Source organism: Camarhynchus parvulus, chromosome 3 (genome assembly GCF_901933205.1).
Source record: "Camarhynchus parvulus chromosome 3, STF_HiC, whole genome shotgun sequence".
Taxonomy (NCBI): Eukaryota; Metazoa; Chordata; class Aves; order Passeriformes; family Thraupidae; genus Camarhynchus; species Camarhynchus parvulus.
The window spans coordinates 112,071,445-112,089,173 of record NC_044573.1 but is presented as its reverse complement, the minus strand read 5'-3'; the positions used below and the strand labels follow the sequence as shown (position 1 = coordinate 112,089,173).

Sequence of the window (17,729 nt, the reverse complement as noted above, 5' to 3'; positions counted from 1 at the left end):
GATTTAGGGAAGGATTCCTGATCCAGCTGATCCCAATCCCGCTGCTTCCACTGCTCCTGCTGCTGATCCCAATCCTGATCCCAGTGATCCCGATCCTGATGATCCGGATTTCAATTCCAGTGATCCCGATCCCAATCCCGATGATGCCAGTGTGGATCCTGGGGCAGATCCCTGGGCTGATCCCAGTGCCGATCCCGGTGTGGATCCCAGTGATCCTCCTGATCCCGGTGTGGATCCCAGTGATCCTCCTGATCCCGGTGTGGATCCTGGTGCCGTGGATCCCAGTGCTGATCCCGGTGCTGATCCCAATCCGGATCCTGGTGCAGCTCCCAGTGATCCTGCTGATCCTGGTGTTGATCCGTGTGCCAATCCCGATGATCCTGGTGATCCTGCTGATCCCGGTGCAGTGGATCGCGGTGCAGATCCTGCAGATCCCGGTGTGGATCCTGGTGTGGACGCCGGTGTGGCTCCCAATGATCCCGGTGCTGATCCCGGTGTGGATCCCAGTTCCCCTGGTGCCGGTGTGGATCCCGGTGTGGATCCCAGTTCCCCTGGTGCCGGTGTGGATCCCAGTTCCCCTGGTGCCGGTGCTGATCCCGGTGTGGATCCCAGTTCCCCTGGTGCCGGTGTGGATCCCGGTGTGGATCCCAGTGCCGTGGCTCCCGGTGCGCCTGATGATCCTGGTGGCAGTGTGGATCCCGGCACGGATCCCAGTGTGGATCCCGGTGCTGTGGCTCCCGCTGTGGCTCCTGGTTTCCCCGGTGTGGCTCCCGGTGCTGTGGATCCCGGTGCCCTGGCTCCCGGTGATGTTCCCAGTGTGGATCCCGGTGCCATGGCTCCCGATGATGATCCCGATGATGATCCCGGTGTGGCTCCTGGTGCTGATCCCAGTGCTGGTGTTGATCCCGGTGCAGTGGCTCCCAATGATGATTATCTCAGCGTGGTTCCTGGCGTGGATCCCGGCTTCCCCGGTGCCGGTGCGGCTCCTGGTGTGGATCCCAGTGTGGTTCCCGGTGTGGATCCCGGTGCCATGGCTGCTGATGATGATCCCGGTGTGGATCCCGGTGCCATGGCTGCTGCTGATGATCCCAGTGTGGAGCCGGTGCCTGGCCAATGTGAGTGGGGTTCCACGGCCGATGAATCAGATCGTGCAGGCGTGAATCCCTGTGGATCCGGTGCCATGGCTGCTGATGATCCCGGTGTGGATCCCGGTGCCATGGCTGCTGATGATCCCGGTGTGGAGCCCGGTGCCATGGCTGCCAATGATGATCCCGGTGTGGATCCGGTGCCATGGCTCCCAGTGTGGATCCTGGCGTGGTTTCCGGTGCCATGGCTCCGATGATGATCCCGGTGTGGATCCCGGCTATGAGTGAATACATACTGGATCCCATACTGTATCCGGTGCATCCGTGTGGATCCTCGGTCCGGTGGTTCCGGTGCCATGGCTCCCGATGATGATCCCGGTGTGGATCCCGGTGTGGTTCCCGGCGTGGTTCCCGGTGTTGCCGGCGCCAGGGGGCTGTAGACGAGGAAGTCGTGGCGCCGCAGTAGCGCGAAGCCTCTCCCGTCCGCCGTGGGGTCGGAAAAGGCCAAATCCCGGGAGCTGAGCACCGCCCCGAACACGAACGTGCGCCTGGAACAACGCGCCGGGCGGAAATCAGCAACGGGGAAACAACGGGAAACAATGGGGAAAAATAAACACCGGGGAAAATAAACACCGGGGAAATAAACAACGGGGAAAATAAACAACGGGGAAAATAAACAACGGGGAAATAAACAACGGGAAATAAACACCGGGGGAAATAAACAATGGGAAAATAAACACCGGGAAAATAAACACCGGGGAAATAAACGGGAAAATAAACAACGGGAAAATAAACAACGGGAAAATAAACAACGGGAAAATAAACAACGGGGAAATAAACAACGGGGAAAACAAACACCGGGGAAAATAAACACCGGGGAAAATAAACAACGGGGAAAATAAACAACGGGGAAAATAAACAACGGGGAAAATAAACAACGGGGAAAACAAACACCGGGGAAAACAAACACCGGGGAAATAAACACCGGGGAAATAAACACCGGGGAAAACAAACACCGGGAAAATAAACACCGGGGAAATAAACACCGGGGAAATAAACACCGGGGAAATAAACACCGGGGAAATAAACAACGGGAAAATAAACACCGGGGAAATAAACAACGGGAAAATAAACAACGGGGAAAAAAACACGGGGAAATGGGAAAAATAAATAACGGGAAATGGAAAACACCGGGAAAACACCAGGAAAAGTAATGGAAATGGGAAACACTGGGAAATGGGAAACACCGGGAAAAATAAACACCGGGAAAATAAGCACTGGGAAATGAGGAAAATAAATAATGGGAAATGGGAAACACTGGGAAAAATAATGGGAAAAATAGCGGGAAAACACCAGGAAAAATAAATAACAGGGAAATGGGAAACACCGGGAAAACACGGGAAAAACAGTGGGAAAAATCAGGGAAGTAGGAAACACTGGAAAAATCACAGGAAATGGGAAACACCAGGAAAAATAATGAGGAAATGGAAAACACCAGGAAAAATAATGGGAAAATGGAAAACACTGGAAAAACATTCCTCCCTGAATCCCAGTTTTCCTGTTATCCCTGCCCAAATCCCACTATTCCCTGTTCTCGCTCCCTGAATCCCGCTTGTCCTGTTATCCCTCCACCAATTCCCAGTTCCCCATCCCAAATCCCAGTTTCCCATCCCAATTCTCAGTTCCCCATCCCAAATCCCATTTCCTCTCCCCATTTCCCAGTTCCCCATCCCCAATCCCCCTTTCCGCTCCCTGCCATCCCAACATTCCCAACATTCCCAGGTTTCCCACCTGAGCACATCCAGCACTCCCAGACCCAGCAATCCCAGTTTTCCGTGATCTCCCAAACCGAATCCCTGTTTTCCTGTTATCCCTGCCCAAATCCCATTTCCCCATCCCCAATCCCAGTTCCCCACTCCCCCCAAATCCTGGTTTCCCCCTCCCCAACCCCATTTCCACACCCCAAATCCCAACATTCCCAGGTTCCCACCTGAGCACATCCAGCACTCCCAGTCCCCGCAATCCCAGTTTTCCCAGATCTCCCCAACCCAAATCCCAGTTCCCTGTTTCCCCATCCCCAAATCCCACTTTTTCCCTCCTCCCAATTCCCCACCCCAATCCCTGCTTCCCCCATCCCCAACCATTTTCCCCAACATTCCCGCATGGTTCTTCCCCTGAGCGCATCCAGCACTCCCAGACCTGGCAATCCCAGTTTTCCGTGATCTCCCAAACCAAATCCCAGTTCTCCTGTTATCCCATCCCCAAATCCCAGTTTCCCCCTCCCCAATCCCAGTTCCCAATCCCCAATCCCCATTTTCCGCCGGCATTCCCGGCAGGGTTCCCACCGGAGCGCGTCCAGCATCCTGCGGGCGATGCCGCGGCGCCGGCGCGAGCCCAGCACCCAGAGGCGGCTGATGCCGCACGCGGCTGGCTCCGGGCTCAGCGAGCAGCGCCAGGCGCGCAGCGACGGCGACGGATCCTGCCGGGAATCCCGCTGGGAATCGCGCTGGGAATCGCGCTGGGAATCGCGCTGGGAATCGCGGGGGTCCCGGGAGTGCTGGGGGTCCTGGGGGTCTGGTAACGGCGCCAAGCCCGGCTCCGGCAGCACCCGGAATGCCTGCGGGAATGGGAATTGGAAATGTGGGAATGGGGAATTGGGAATGGGGACGTGAGAATAGGGATGGGAACTGGGAATGGAACTGGGAATGGGAATGGAACTGGGAATGGGAATGGGAATGGGAATTGGGAATGGGGATGGGAACTGGGAATGGGAATGGGAACTGGGAATTGGGAATGGGGAATAGGGAATGGGGATGGGAATTGGGAATGGGGAATGGGAACTGGGAATGGGGAATGGGAACTGGGAATGGGGAATGGAAATGGGAACATGAGAATGGGGATGGGAATGGGAACTGGGAATGGGGAATGGGAACTGGGAATGGGGATGGGAAATGGGAACTGGGAATGGGGATGGGAAATGGGGAATGGAAATGGGGATGAGAATTGGGAAGGGGATGGGAAACTGGAAATGGGGACAGGAATGGGAATAGGAAACAGGGGTGGAAACTAGGAATGGGGATGGGAACTGGTAAACTGGGAATTGGGAAGGGAATGGGAACAGGAATGGGAAACTGGGAATGGGAATGGAAACTGGGATGGGAATGGGGATGAGAATTGGGAATGGGAACAGGAAACTGGGAATGGGAACTGGGAATGGGGAATGGGAAACTGGGAATTGGGAATGGGGAATGGGAAACCGGGATGGGAATGGGGATAGGAATGGGAATGGAAACCTGGCAATGGGAAACTGGCAATGGGGACTGGGAATGGAAATGTGGGAATGGGAACTGGGAACTTGAATAGGAACTGGGAATGGTAATGGGACTGGGAATGGGGATGGGAAACTGGGAATGGGGATGGGGAACTGGGAATGGGGATGGGGAACTGGGAATGGGGATGGGGAACTGGGAATGGGAACTGGGAATGGGAATGGGAATCTGGAGATGGGAATGGGGATGGGACCTGGGAATGGGGAATGGGAACTGGGAAGGAGGAATGGGAACCAGGAATGTGGATGGAACTGAGAATGGGGAACAGGAATTGGGATGGAAATGGGGATGGGAACTGGGAATGGGAAATGGGAAAGTGGGAATGGGAACTGGGAACAGGGAATGGGAATCAGGAACTGGGAATGGGGAATGGGAATCAGGAACTGGGAGCTTGGAACGGGGATGGGAACTGGGAATGGGAAACTGGGAATTGGGAACGGGGATGGGAATCTGGGAATGGGGATGGGAGCTGGCAAAGTGGGAATTGGGAATGGGGACTGGGAATGGTAATGGAAAACTGGGAATGGGAACCAGGATGGGAATGGGGATGGGGTTGAAACACTGGGAATGGGATGGGGACGGGAACTGGGAAGTGGGAATGGGAACTGGGCATGTGGATGAGAAATGGGAATGGGGAATGAGGATGGGGATGGGAACTGGGAATGGGAACTGGGAGTGGGAACTGGGAGTGGGAACTGGGAACGGAAACTGGGAATGGGAAACTGGGAATGGGGACTGGGAATGCGTGACTCCCGGAGGATTGCGCACCTGGCTGATGGGCTGTGCCACCAGGCAGCCCAGCACACACTGCCCGGCGCTGACAAACAGGTACACCCGGGAATGCGCCGGGAAAAGCCGGGAACGCTCCTGGGAAAGCCGGGACTGCTCCGGGAAGCCCAGCTCGGAATCCACGATGGCCAAAACCTCCTCGGCCTGGGGGGAAACGGGGTGGGAATTCCTGGAGAAATGGGGTGGGGATTCCTGGGGAAATGGGGTGGGAATTCCCTGGAAAAGGGGGTGGGAATTCCCTGGAAAAGGGGGTGGGAATATCTAGGGAAATGGGATGGGGATTCCTGGGGAAATGGGGTGGGAAATCCTGGGAAAATGGAGTGGGAATTCTGAGAGAAATGGGATGGGAATTCCTGGGGAAACGGGGTGGGAATTCCAGGGAAAATGGGGTGGAAATTCCCTGGAAAAGGGGGTAGGAATTCTGGGAAAACCAGAATTTGTTCCCAAGAAAAGCTGGGTTTGCACAGGGATTTAGGGATTTGTGTGGGACAGGAATCAGGGACTGGGTCCTGCTGGGATTTGGGATTTAGGGATCAGATCCCATTGGGATTTGGGAACTTGGGATCAGCTCCTGGTGGAATTTCAGGATCAGATCCTGCTGTGATTTAGGAATCAAATTCCACTGGGATTTAGGGATCGGCTCCCATCGGGATTTAGGATTTTGGGATCAGCTCCACTGAGATTTTGGGGTCAGATCCCACTGGAATTTGGGATTTTGGGATTCAGATCCCATTCGGATTTCAGGATCAGCTCCCACTGGGATTTGGGATTTAGGGATCAGCTCCTGTTGGGATTTGGGATTTAGGGATTGGCTCCCACTGGGATTTCAGGATCAGCTCCCATTGAGGATTTGGGATTTCGGATCCGATCCCATTGGGATTTAGGATTTCGGGATCAGCTCCTGTTGGGATTTGGGATTCCAGCTCCCATTCCCAAAGGAAATCCCGGGAACTGCCGGTACCTTCCTGAGGGCGTATTTGGGATCTTCAGGAAGGATCAGGAGGATTTTCCCATCCCAGAATTCCGCCACCACGCGCTCCTGCTTCCAGCCCTGCCAGAGGGAACCCCGGGAAGCGCGTCAGGATTGGGGCATCCAGGATCCCGGGGTTGGGAGATCCCGGGAATGGGGGATCCGGGGAATGGGGGATCCCGGGAATGGGGGATCCCAGGATTCTGGGAGCTGCCCGAGCGGGAAGTGCTCCGGATTTGGGGACCAGGATCAATCCCAGCTCTTCCCGGAGAGCCCGGACAGGGCTGGAATTCCAGGAGGGAACCCCAAAATGGAATCCCAGGGAGGAACCCCAGGAAGGAATCCGGGGCAGGAATTCCAGGTGGAATTCTCGGAGGGAATCCAGGTGGGAATCCCAGAAACGAGTCCCGGGCAGGAATTTATCCTGCTACTCCCAGCATTCCCGCCATTCCCAGCATTCCCACATTCCCATTCCCATCAATCCCCCATTCCCCCATTCCCAGCATTCCCCCATTCCCAGCATTCCTGCCATTCCCATTCGGAATTTCCAATTCCCAATTCCCCCATTCCCATTTCCCAGCTCCCAATTTCCATTCCCCCACTGAGATTCCCTATTCCCACATTGCCCATTCCCACTCTTCCCATCATTCCCATATTTCCCCATTCCCACATTTCCAGAATTCCTGGAATTCCTCCATTCCCCACTCCTGTTCCCATCCCCACATCCCCATCCCCATTCCCATTCCCCATTTCCACTTTTCCATCCCAATTCCCCATCCCTGTTCCCATTCCCGCTCTTCCCATCATCCCCCCATTCCCAGAATTTTCACATTCCCCCATTCCCACATTCCCTGATTCCCCTATTTCCGGAATTCCTGGAATTCCCCCATTCCCCACTCGCATTCCCACATTCCCCATCCCCACAGTCCCATTCCTCCATTTCCCCATTCCCACTCTTCCCATCGTTCCCCCATTTCCCCATTCCCAGAATTCCCACATTCTCCCATTCCCTGAATTCCCCCATTCCCAGAATTCCCACATTTCCCCATTCCCCGAATTCCTGGAATTCCCCCATTCCCAGAATTCCCACATTTCTCCATTCCTGAATTCCTGCCATTCCCCCATTCCCAGAATTCCCACATTTCCCCATTCCCCGAATTCCTGGAATTCCCCCATTCCCAGAATTCCCACATTTCTCCATTCCCGAATTCCTGCAATTCCCCCATTCCCAGAATTCCCACATTTCCCCATTCCCTGAATTCCTGGAATTCCCCCATTCCCAGAATTCCTGCATTCCCCATTCCCGAATTCCTGGAATTCCCCATTCCCAGAATTCCCACATTTCCCCATTCCCTGAATTACTGGAATTCCACCATTCCCCGAATTCCTGGAATTCTCCCATTTCCAGAATTCCTGGAATTCCCCCATTCCCAGAATTCCCACATTTCCCCATTCCCTGAATTACTGGCATTCCACCATTCCCCGAATTCCTGGAATTCTCCCATTTCCAGAATTCCTGGAATTCTCCCATTCCCAGTACTCCCGCATTCCCCACACCATTCCCATCCCCATTCCCCCGTTCCCAAATTCCTGGAATTCTCCCATTCCCAGAATTCCTGGAATTCCCCATTCCCAGAATTCCCGGAATTCCCCCATTCCCAGTACTCCCCCATTCCCTCATTCCTGGAATTCTCCCATTCCCAGGATTCCTGGAATTCCCCCGTTCCCCATTCCCATATTCCCCTGGAATTCCCTCTCTCCCTTCCCCCCCAGCCCCCCCTCCCTGGGTGCTGCCGTCCCATTCCCATCATTCCCCGGAATTCCCGCTGCCACCCCCCATCATTTCCCACGGGATTTCCCCCCCCCGGAATTCCGCCCGGGATTGCGCCGAGCGCTCACCGCGTGCCGCAGGGCCTGCCGCAGCCGCCGGTGGTGCCGCAGGTGCTGCAGCCGATCCTCGGGAACGCCGGGGGCGAAGAGCATCCCGCAGGATCCGCACTGCCGCGGGCCCAGCGAGTGCTGCCCCGCGTCCTGACCGGGGGGGAAAAAAACCGGGAATTTGGGAATTCTGGGAATGTGGGAATTCCAGGAATGAACACCGGGAATCCTGGGATAACCGGGAATGAACACCGGGAATGCGGGAATGGGGAATGGTGAAGAGCATCCCGCGGGATCCGCACTGGGAATGCTGCCCTGTGTCCTGACGGGGAAAAACTGGGAAAAATGGGAATTCCAGGAATGAACACAGGGAATCCTGGGATAACCGGGAATGCGCACAGGGAATGCTGGGAAAATGGGGAATGGGGAAGAGAGCATCCCGCGGGATCCGCACTGGGAATGCTGCCCTGTGTCCTGACGGGGAAAAACTGGGAAAAATGGGAATTCTGGGAATGTGGGAATTCCAGGAACGAACACAGGGAATGTGGGAATGGGGAATGGGGAAGAGCACAGGGAATGGGGAATGCTGCCCCGCGTCCTGATGGGAAAAACGGGAATGTGGGAATTCTGGGAATGTGGGAATTCCGGGAATGAACACCGGGAATGCCGGGAATGTGGGGAAATCGGGAATGGGAGTTCCGGGAATGAACACCGGGAATTGCGGCCGTGGGGAAGGGCCAAGCCCAGGGAGGATCCCAAAATCCAGGAACGAGCCCCCCAAAAAAACCAGGAACGATCTCAAAGCTCTGCAAGGACTCGCAGAATCCCGGGATTCCCAATTCCCAGTCGGGAATTCCCAACTCCGAGAATTCCCAGTCCCCAAAATTCCCACTGGGATTTTCTCACCCTGTCCCAGCAACCCTTCCCAGGGAATTCCCAAATTCCCATCGGGGAACGTTCCCAAAATCCAGAATTCCCAAAATCCAGAATTCCCAAAGTTCTCATCCCAGGAAAAGCTCCAGAATTCCCGGATTTCCCATCCCAGGGACCATTCATAAATTCCCAGATTTCCCCTCTCAGGGAAGGTTCTGGAATTCCAGAATTCCCAGATTTCCCCTCTCAGGGAAGGTTCCAGAATTCCAGAATTCCCAGAGAATAATCCCAGGGAACATTCCCAAATCCCAGAATTCCTGAATTCCCCTCTCAGAGAACATTCCAGAATTCCTGGGTTTCCCATCCCAGGGACTGTTCCCAGGGAATTCCCAGGTTTCCCCTTCCAGGGAAGGTTCCAGAATTCTGGAATTCCTGGATTTCCCCTCCCAGGGACCATTCCCAAATTCCCATCCCACGGAAAGTTCTGAAATTTCGGGAAGGTTCTGGAATTTTGGAATTCCCCAATTTCCCTTCCCAGGGACCATTCCCAGCTTCCCCCTCCTAAAGAACGTTCCCAAATTCCCAGATTTCCCCTTCCAGGGAAGGTTCCGGAATTCCGGAATTCCCAAATTTTCTCATCCCAGGGAAGGTTCCGGAATTCCCGGATTTCCCATCCCTTGGAAGGTTCCGGAATTCCCAGGTTTCCCATCCCTTGGAAGGTTCCGGAATTCCCATCCCTTGGAAAGTTCCCAGGGAACTCCCAGATTTCCCAGCCCACGGAAGGTTCCAGAGCTCTGGAATTTCTCATCCCAGGGAATTCCCGGGTTTCCCAATCCCACGGAAAGTTCTGGAATTGCCGTTTCCCCGCCGTGGCTCACAATGATGAGCTGATCCCACGAGGATTCCCGGGATTTCCTGGGAGCTTTTCCAGAGGGGCCGAAGGGAGCCGGGAGATCCTGCAGGGGCCTGGAGCAGGGAAACGGGGAAATCAGGGGAAAAAATGGGGAAAAAAACCGGGAAAATGGGAAAAGACATGGGGAAATGGGGGGACTGAGAAAAAGCAGGAAACGTCAGGGAAAATCTGGGAAAAGAAGAGGGAAAAGTGGGAAAAAGTGGGGAAAATAATGGGGGAAATGGAAGAAATTGCAAAAAATGGAAAAATGGGAAAAAAGGGGAAAAGGGGGAAAAGGGGGGAAAAGGGGGGGAAAGGGGGAAAAGGGGAAAAGGGGGAAAAGGGGAAAATGGGGAAAAAGGAAAAAAGGAGAAAAAAGGAAAAATGGAAAAGTGGGGAAAAATGGGGGAAAATTGGAAAAAATGGAAAAATTGGGGGAAAAAGTGGAAAAAAGGGGAAAAAGGGGAAAAAGGGGAAAAAAGGGAAAAAAGGGAAAAAAGGGGAAAAAAAGGGGAAAAGGGGAAAAAGGGGAAAAAGGGGAAAAAAGGGAAAAAGGGGAAAAAGGGGAAAAAGGGGGAAAAAGGGAAAAAAGGGGAAAAAAGGGGAAAAAGGGGAAAAGGGGGGAAAAAGGGGAAAAAGGGAAAAAAGGGGAAAAAAGGGGAAAAGGGGGAAGAAAAAGGGGAAAAAGGAAAAATGGAAAAAGGGGAGGGGAAAAAGGGGAAAAAAGAAAAGGGAAAAAGGAGCAAAAGGGGAAAAAGGGGAAAAGGAAAAAGGGAAAAAAAAGGAAAAAAAAAAAAAAAAGGAAAAAAAGGAAAAAAGAAAAAAAAAAAAGGAAAAAAAAAAAAAAAAAAAAGGAAAAAAAGGAAAAAAAAGGAAAAAAAGAAAAAAAAGGAAAAAAGAAAAAAAGGAAAAAAAGGAAAAAAGGAAAAAAAGGAAAAAAAGAAAAAAAGGAAAAAAAAGGAAAAAAAGGAAAAAAGGGGAAAAAAGGGGAAAAAAAGGGAAAAGTGGGGAAAAAAGTGGGGAAAGTTGGAAAAAGTGGGGAAAGCAGGAATGGGCTCTCACCTCCTCCTGCTGGGCAGGAAAATCGGGAAGAGGCCGGCCGGGCACGGAGAGCCTGGAAAAAAACGGGAAAATCCCGGAAAAATCCCAGAAAAATCCCGGGAAAATCCCGGGAAAATCCCGGGAAAATGTGGAATTGTGAGCTCAGGGATTCCAGCAGGAATTCTGGGAATTCCCCGGGCTCCATCCCGGGAAATGCCGGGGAGAATTCCCGAGGTTTTCCCGACTCACCCGATTCCTGCTGGGCCGGGGGGTCCCGGGAATGCGGGAATGTTCCAGAGGAGTCCTGGGGAAAGAGGGAATTGCAGGGAAACCGGGAATTCCGGGGATTCCAGGAAATGTTGGGAATTTGGGAATGGAGGGAAATCCACGGATCCATCCTGGAATTCTGCATCCATCCCCAGGGGTTTGGAGGGAATTTGGGGATGGAAAAGGGAAAGATTCCCCCAAAATTCCCAAAACCTCCCCAAAAATGAAATTGCCTGGAATCCCCTGAAGTTCCTGGGAAATTCCTGGGAAATTCCCAAAAACCCTCTGGAATTCTGAAAAATTCCTCAAAACTCCCAAAAAAATCCCCGAAATCGCCCCAAAATCCCCAGGAATTCCCAGGAATTCCCTGAAAATCCCAGAAATCCCTTGAAATTCCAAGGAAATTCCCAAAAATCCCCAAAATCCCCCAGAAAATCTCCAGAAATTCCCTGAAAATCCCAGGAATTCCCAGAGATCCCTTGAAATTCCAAGGAAATTCCCAAAACTTCACAAGGAAATTTTCAGGAATTCCCAAGGAAATTCCCAAGAAAATTCCAAGGAAATTCTTGGGAATTCGTGAAGTTCCCAGAAATCCCCCAAAATTCCCAGGGAAATTCCCTGGAGTTCCCAAGGAAATTCCCAGGAATCCCCAAAATTCCCCGGAATCCCAAGGAGATTCCCTAAAATTCCCCAAATCCCCTGAAATTCCCTAAAATTCCCTAGAAATCCCTTGAAATTCTCCAAAATTTCCTGAAATCCCCTGAAATTCCCAGGGAAATCCCCAAGGAAATTCCCAGAAATCCCCCAAAATTCCCGAGGAAATTTCCTGAAATTCCCAGGGAAATTCCTGAGAAAATTCCCAGAAACCCCCCAGAATTCCCAGGGAAATTCCCAAGAAAATTCCAATGAAGTTCCCAGAAATTCCCAAGGAAATTCCATTGAAATTCCCAGAAATCCCTCAAAATTCCCGAGGAAATTCCCAGAAATTCCCAGGGAAATTCCCAAGGAAATTCCCAGAAATTCCCAAGAAAATTCCCAGAAACCCCCCAGAATTCCCAGGAATCCCTGCTCACCTCCTTCCCGTGCCATTCCCGGCCGTTTTTCCCGGGAATTTCCCGCTCCTGGCCCTCGGCGCATTCCCGGTTTTCCTTCCCCTCCTCGTTTCCCGCCGTTTCCGGAAGTTTCCGCGCCGTTCCCTGGGGCTCCTCCCCGGGGTTCCTCTGGGATTTTCCCGGTTTTCTCCGGGATCTGCCGGCGCTGCGGAAGAAGGCGCAGCCCAGGGGGAGCCGCAGCCGCGGCCGCACCCCGGCCAGGAGCACCCGGAATTGCCCGGGCCTGGAGTGCCCGGAATTCCCAACAATCCCGGAATTCCCAACCCTGGAAATCTGGGAATTCCCAACCTCGGAAATCTGGGAATTCCCAATGTCGGAAATCTGGGAATTCCCAACCTCGGAAATCCGGGAATTCCCAACCTCGGAAATCCGGGAATTCCCAACGTTGGAAATCTGGGAGTTCCCAACCTCAGAAATCTGGGAATTCTGCACCAATTCCGAAATCTGGGAATTCTTGAGCTCAGCATTCCCAGCCTCAGAAATCAGGGAATTCCTGAGCTTGGAATCCTGGGAATTCTCACCATTGGAATTCCCACCAATTGCGGAATTCTGGGATTTCCCAACGCTGGAAATCTGGGAATTCCCAAGCTCAGAAATCTGGGAATTCCCAGCTTTGGAAATTTGGGAATTCCCGCCAATCTTGGCATTCTGGGAGTTCTCGACCGCAGAAATCTGGATATTCCCAATGTTGGAAATTTGGGAATTTCCAATCCCAGAAATCCCAGAATTCGGGCAAATCCCAAGCTTGGAGTTGTGAGAATTCCCAACATTGGAAATCTGGGAATTTTCAACCTCAGAAATTCGGGAATTCCCACCAATCCCAATCCCAGAAATCCGGGAATTCCCAACGTTGGAAATCTGGGAATTCCTGAGCTCAGATCTCCGGGAATTCCCGATCTTGGAATTCCGGGAATTCCCACTGCTTTTCCCCTTGGCATTGCCTTTGCAGCTGCCGCCATTCTTCTTGGAATTCCCGGATTTCCCGGCAGAATTCCCGGATTTCCTCGTGGATTTCCCGCCAAATCTCCCAGATCCCGAATTCCCAGCATTCCCGGATGCGGAATTCCCGGAATTCCCGGGTTTTTCCGGGATGTTCCCCTCCCCCAGCAGCTCCCGCAGCCGTTTCCTCTCCAGGGGATCCAGGTAATTCCTCTGCCCATAAAACACCCCCACGGAAAAGTGGGAATTCCTGGGAATTCCTGGATTTCCCGCCAGAATTCCCGAATTTCCTGATAGAATTCCCGAATTTCCCGATGGAATTCCCGAATTTCCCGACGGAATCCCCAGATTTCCCGCTGGAATTCCCAGATTTCCGCTGGGAGCTGCAGCCTCCGGGACGGCGCCGCTTTCTCCCGGGTTTCCTGCTCGGGGCTGGGAGAATTCCAGGAATTTTGGGAATTGTGGGATGCAGATCCCGGAGCAGCTCGGGGCCGTTTGCGCTGCGGGGTCCGGAATTCCGAGCAGGAGCTGGAAAAACAAAAAAAAAATGGGAATGAGGGAAGCGGAGGGGGCATCCCAGGAATTCCAGATTTCGGGGATTTGTTGGGATTTTTGGAAGTTTCGGGGATTTTGGGGGATTTTCTTGAGTTTTTGGGATTTTGATCATTTGAGAATTTTTGGGTTTTTTTGGATTTTGGGAATTTTTTAAAGGATTTCTTTGGGGACTTTTGGGGGTTTTTTTGGGAATTTTGAGAATTTTGGGGATTTTTTGGGGGCTTTTTTGGCATTGTGGATATTTTTGGGATTTTTGGAGGTTTTTGGGATTTGGAGATTTTGGGGGGATTTTTGGAGATTTTTGGGGATTTTGGAAATTTTTGTGATTTAGGGGATTTTAGGATGTTTTTTGGAGTTTCGGGGATTTTGGGGGGATTTTGGAGTTTTGGGGGGACTTGTTGGGGATTTGGGAGTTTTGGGGATTTTTGGGTTTCAGGCTGTTGAGATTTTGGGATATTTGGGATTCTGGGTGGATTTTTAGGGGATTTTTTGGGGTTTCTGGGCTCTCACCTGTCGGGCTCCCGGCTCCGTTTCCGGGGCGTTCCGGAGCTGCTGCAAATGCAGGTCGGGGCTTGGGAGGGAATTCCAGGGGAATCCCAACCCCAAACTCCAAATCCCAAAAATCCCAAAACCCCCAAAAAAACCAAACCCCAAAAAACCCCCAAGCCCCTCCCCGAAAAACCCCAAATCCCCAGCTGGGGGCTCTGGTTCCCCTCAGAGCCCCAAATCCCAGCCCTGGAGACCTCGGAGCTCCATCTGAACCCCCTCGCAGCTCCATCCGAGCCCTCCTCGGAGCTCCATCATAGCTCCCCTCGGAGCTCCATTTGAGCCCCCCCTCCAGCTCATCAGCTCCCCCCGGGAGCTCCATCTGAGCTCCCCTCGGAGCTCCATCCGAGCCCTCCCGGAGCTCCATCATAGCTCCCCTCGGAGCTCCATCTGAACCCCCTCGGAGCTCCATCATAGCTCCCCTCGGAGCTCCATCTGAACCCCCTCGGAGCTCCATCCGAGCCCCCCTCGGAGCTCCATCATAGCTCCCCTCGGAGCTCCATCTGAGCCCCCCTCGGGCTCCATCCGAGCCCCCCTCGGAGCTCCATCAGAGCCCATAGCCCCCCTTGGAGCTCCATCAGAGCTCCCCTCGGAGCTCCATCTGAGCCCCCTCGGAGCTCCATCTGAGCCCCCCTCGGAGCTCCATCTGAGCCCCCCTCGGAGCTCCATCTGAGCCCCAGATGCTGGCCTGGAGACGTCAGAGCTCCTCAGACCCCCCCTTGGAGCCCCCTCAGAGCTCTCTGATCACCCTCAGAGCCCCCTCAGTTCCCGCCAAGCCCCTCGGAGCCCTCTCCGAGTCCCCTCAGAGCTTCCCCGGAGCTCTCTCAGAGCCCCTTGGAGCCCACTCAGATCCCCTCAGAGCTTCCTCGGACCCCTCTCTGAGTCTCTCGGAGCTCCCTCGGAGCCACACAGAGCTCCCTCTGATCCTCCTTAGAGCTCCCTCTGAGGCCCCTCTGATCCTCCTTAGGGCTCCCTCAGAGCCTCCTCAGAGTTCCCGCAAAGCCCGCTCGGAGCTCTCACAGAGCCCCCGGAGCCCGCTCAGATCCCCTCAGAGCTTCCTCGGAGCTCTCCCAGAGCTCCCTCAGAGCCTCTTGGAGCTCTCTCTGAGCCGCTCTGGTCCTCCTCCAGAGCTCCCTCACATCTCCCTCGGAGCATCCTCAGAGTTCCCGCAAAGTCCCCTCGGAGCCCCTTGGAGCTCCCTCAGAGTTCCCGCAAAGCCCCCTCGGAGCTCTCACAGAGCCCCTTGGAGCCCGCTCAGATCCCCTCAGAGCTTCCTCGGAGCTCTCCCAGAGCTCCCTCAGAGCCTCTTGGAGCTCCCTCTGAGTTCCCGCAAAGTCCCCTCGGAGCTCTCACAGAGCCTCTTGGGAGCTCTCTGAGCCGCTCTGATCCTCCTTCAGAGCTCCCTCGGAGCCCCCTCGGAGCCCTCTCTGAGCCCCTCGGATCCTGCTCAGAGCCCCCGCAGATCTCCAATAGAGGCCCACTCAGAGCTCCCTCAGAGCCCCACAGAGCCCCACGGAGCTCCCTCACAGCCCCTCAGAACCCCACGGAGCTCCCTCAGAGCTCCATCCCAGAGCCTCCCCAGAGCTCCCTCAGAGCCCCACGGAGCTCCCTCAGAGCTCCCTCAGAGCCTCCCCAGAGCTCCCTCAGAGCCCCACGGAGCTCCCTCAGAGCTCCCTCACAGCCCCTCAGAGCCTCCCCAGAGCTCCCTCAGAGCCCCACGGAGCGCCCTCACAGCCCCATCCGAGCCTCCCCAGAGCTCCCTCAGAGCCTCCCCAGAGCTCCCTCAGAGCCCCACGGAGCTCCCTCAGAGCTCCATCACAGCCCCACGGAGCTCCCTCAGAGCCTCCCCAGAGCTCCCTCAAGGCCCCACGGAGCTCCCTCAAGGCCCCACGGAGCTCCCTCAAGGCCCCACGGAGCTCCCTCAAGGCCCCACGGAGCTCCCTCAGAGCCTCCCCAGAGCTCCCTCAGAGCCTCCCCAGAGCTCCCTCAGAGCCCCACGGAGCTCCCTCAGAGCTCCCTCAGAGCCCCACGGAGCTCCCTCAGAGCTCCCTCACAGCCCCTCAGAGCCTCCCCAGAGCTCCCTCAGAGCCCCACGGAGCTCCCTCAGAGCCCCACGGAGCTCCCTCACAGCCCCTCAGAGCCTCCCCAGAGCTCCCTCAGAGCCCCACGGAGCTCCCTCAGAGCCCCACGGAGCTCCCTCAGAGCTCCATCAGAGCCCCACGGAGCTCCCTCAGAGCCCCTCAGAGCCCCACGGAGCTCCCTCAAGGCCCCACGGAGCTCCCTCAAGGCCCCACGGAGCTCCCTCAAGGCCCCGCAGAGCGCCCTCAGAGCCCCATCCGAGCCTCCCCAGAGCCCCTCAGAGTTCCGTCAGAGCTCCCTCACAGTGAGACAGAGCAGAAATTTTCCAGAGTAGAAATCCGTTTGGATTTAGGTGAAATGTACATCTAGTTCGCAAACACAGCTGTTTAGTCTGACCGCCCAGCCTCAGAGAAACGGCTTCAGCCCAAGGACAGAGACAAGGGAAGGGAGACAGAGCGATAGAGAAACTGCTGTGAAAGGAGGTCAACCTGACCTAGGAATTCTTTCTAATAAAGAACTAGCGGCAAATGTCACGCGAAACTTGCAAAAATGAATATTCATGGACCTATTGTGAAATTGCAGGCGCGTGGATTTGAGAGGGGGATAAAAAAGGATCTGGAGTTCCCAGAGGTACGCATGTCTTTTAAGGAGAGTCATCTCCAAATGCGTCCAGCGCTGTAATAAACATGCCGGCTTTAAAGCTTACATAAAAGTTGTGGAGTTTTGTTTGTCCCCGCAAAACAACAGCTCCATCAGAGCCCCCTCAAAGCCGCTCAGTTCTCCATCAGCGCCCCTTGGAGCTCCCTCGGAGCCCCTCTGATGCTCTTCAAAGCCCCCATCAGAGCCGCTCGGAGCTCCCTGAGAGTGCCCTCAGAGCCTCCTCAGGAGCTCCCGCAAAGCCCTCTCGGAGTTCCCTCAGAGCCCCTTCAAAGCCTCCTCGGAGCCCCCTCAGAGCTCCATCAGAGCCTCTTCGCAGCCCCCTCAGAGCCCCCTCGGAGCCGCTTCCTCACCTCAGCGCCGCCTCCGCCATGGCTGCTTCCCGCCTTCAGCCTCGCGCCTTCGAACCGCCCGCCCTGCGCTCCCATTGGCTGAGCGTCGCGTCATCCAGCTGTGCTCCCTTGCCATTGGTTGAACAGCGCGCGGCTCCGGGTTCTACCCGCCCCCGCTGCTTTGCAGCCAATCAGAGAGCGCACCTCTCCGCCCAGGGCCGTCATGAGACTACAACTCCCAGCGTGCCGTGCGAGAACACAGCGGCCCTTACGCGCCCCGTGACGCGCGGGGGCTGACGGGAGTTGTAGTCTCGCCTCCGCGGGTCCCGAGCGCGGGAGATTCTGAGGGAAGGGAAGGAATGCGGAGGGGTTGGGAGTTAATGGG

At 54.7% G+C, this 17,729-nt stretch overlaps 2 protein-coding genes across 2 annotated transcripts; both read right to left on the bottom strand.

Moving 5' to 3' along the window:
* Positions 1-1,141: 1,141 nt before the first annotated feature.
* On the bottom strand, positions 1,142-12,556 carry ESCO2 (establishment of sister chromatid cohesion N-acetyltransferase 2). Its single transcript, XM_030944808.1, has 10 exons — positions 12,198-12,556; positions 11,107-11,161; positions 10,879-10,930; positions 9,803-9,890; positions 8,073-8,204; positions 6,165-6,254; positions 5,183-5,347; positions 3,431-3,702; positions 1,382-1,633; positions 1,142-1,256 (listed from the first exon to the last, which is right to left on the bottom strand). The coding sequence occupies exons 5-10, from the start codon at positions 8,154-8,156 to the stop codon at positions 1,142-1,144; spliced, it is 978 nt and encodes a 325-aa protein (XP_030800668.1). The 5' UTR covers positions 8,157-8,204; positions 9,803-9,890; positions 10,879-10,930; positions 11,107-11,161; positions 12,198-12,556.
* An 11-nt stretch (positions 12,557-12,567) lies between these two features.
* LOC115901837 (uncharacterized transmembrane protein DDB_G0289901-like) lies at positions 12,568-17,440 on the bottom strand. Its single transcript, XM_030944807.1, has 4 exons — positions 17,366-17,440; positions 14,241-14,282; positions 12,715-13,703; positions 12,568-12,676 (listed from the first exon to the last, which is right to left on the bottom strand). The coding sequence occupies exons 1-4, from the start codon at positions 17,438-17,440 to the stop codon at positions 12,646-12,648; spliced, it is 1,137 nt and encodes a 378-aa protein (XP_030800667.1). The 3' UTR covers positions 12,568-12,645.
* Positions 17,441-17,729: the final 289 nt, after the last annotated feature.

Excerpts from the sequence above, each read along its gene's own strand:
- ESCO2 (XM_030944808.1), bottom strand. The coding sequence starts at position 8,156 with ATGCTCTTCGCCCCCGGCGTTCCCGAGGATCGGCTGCAGCACCTGCGG. Across the intron at positions 6,255-8,072 it reads GGCAGGCCCTGCGGCACGCG|GGCTGGAAGCAGGAGCGCGT; the intron begins GTGAGCGCTCGG and ends TCCCTCTGGCAG. Across the intron at positions 5,348-6,164 it reads CCAAATACGCCCTCAGGAAG|GCCGAGGAGGTTTTGGCCAT; the intron begins GTACCGGCAGTT and ends GTTTCCCCCCAG.
- LOC115901837 (XM_030944807.1), bottom strand. The coding sequence starts at position 17,440 with ATGGGAGCGCAGGGCGGGCGGTTCGAAGGCGCGAGGCTGAAGGCGGGA. Across the intron at positions 14,283-17,365 it reads ATGGCGGAGGCGGCGCTGAG|CAGCTCCGGAACGCCCCGGA; the intron begins GTGAGGAAGCGG and ends CTGCATTTGCAG. Across the intron at positions 13,704-14,240 it reads CGGAGCCGGGAGCCCGACAG|CTCCTGCTCGGAATTCCGGA; the intron begins GTGAGAGCCCAG and ends TTGTTTTTCCAG.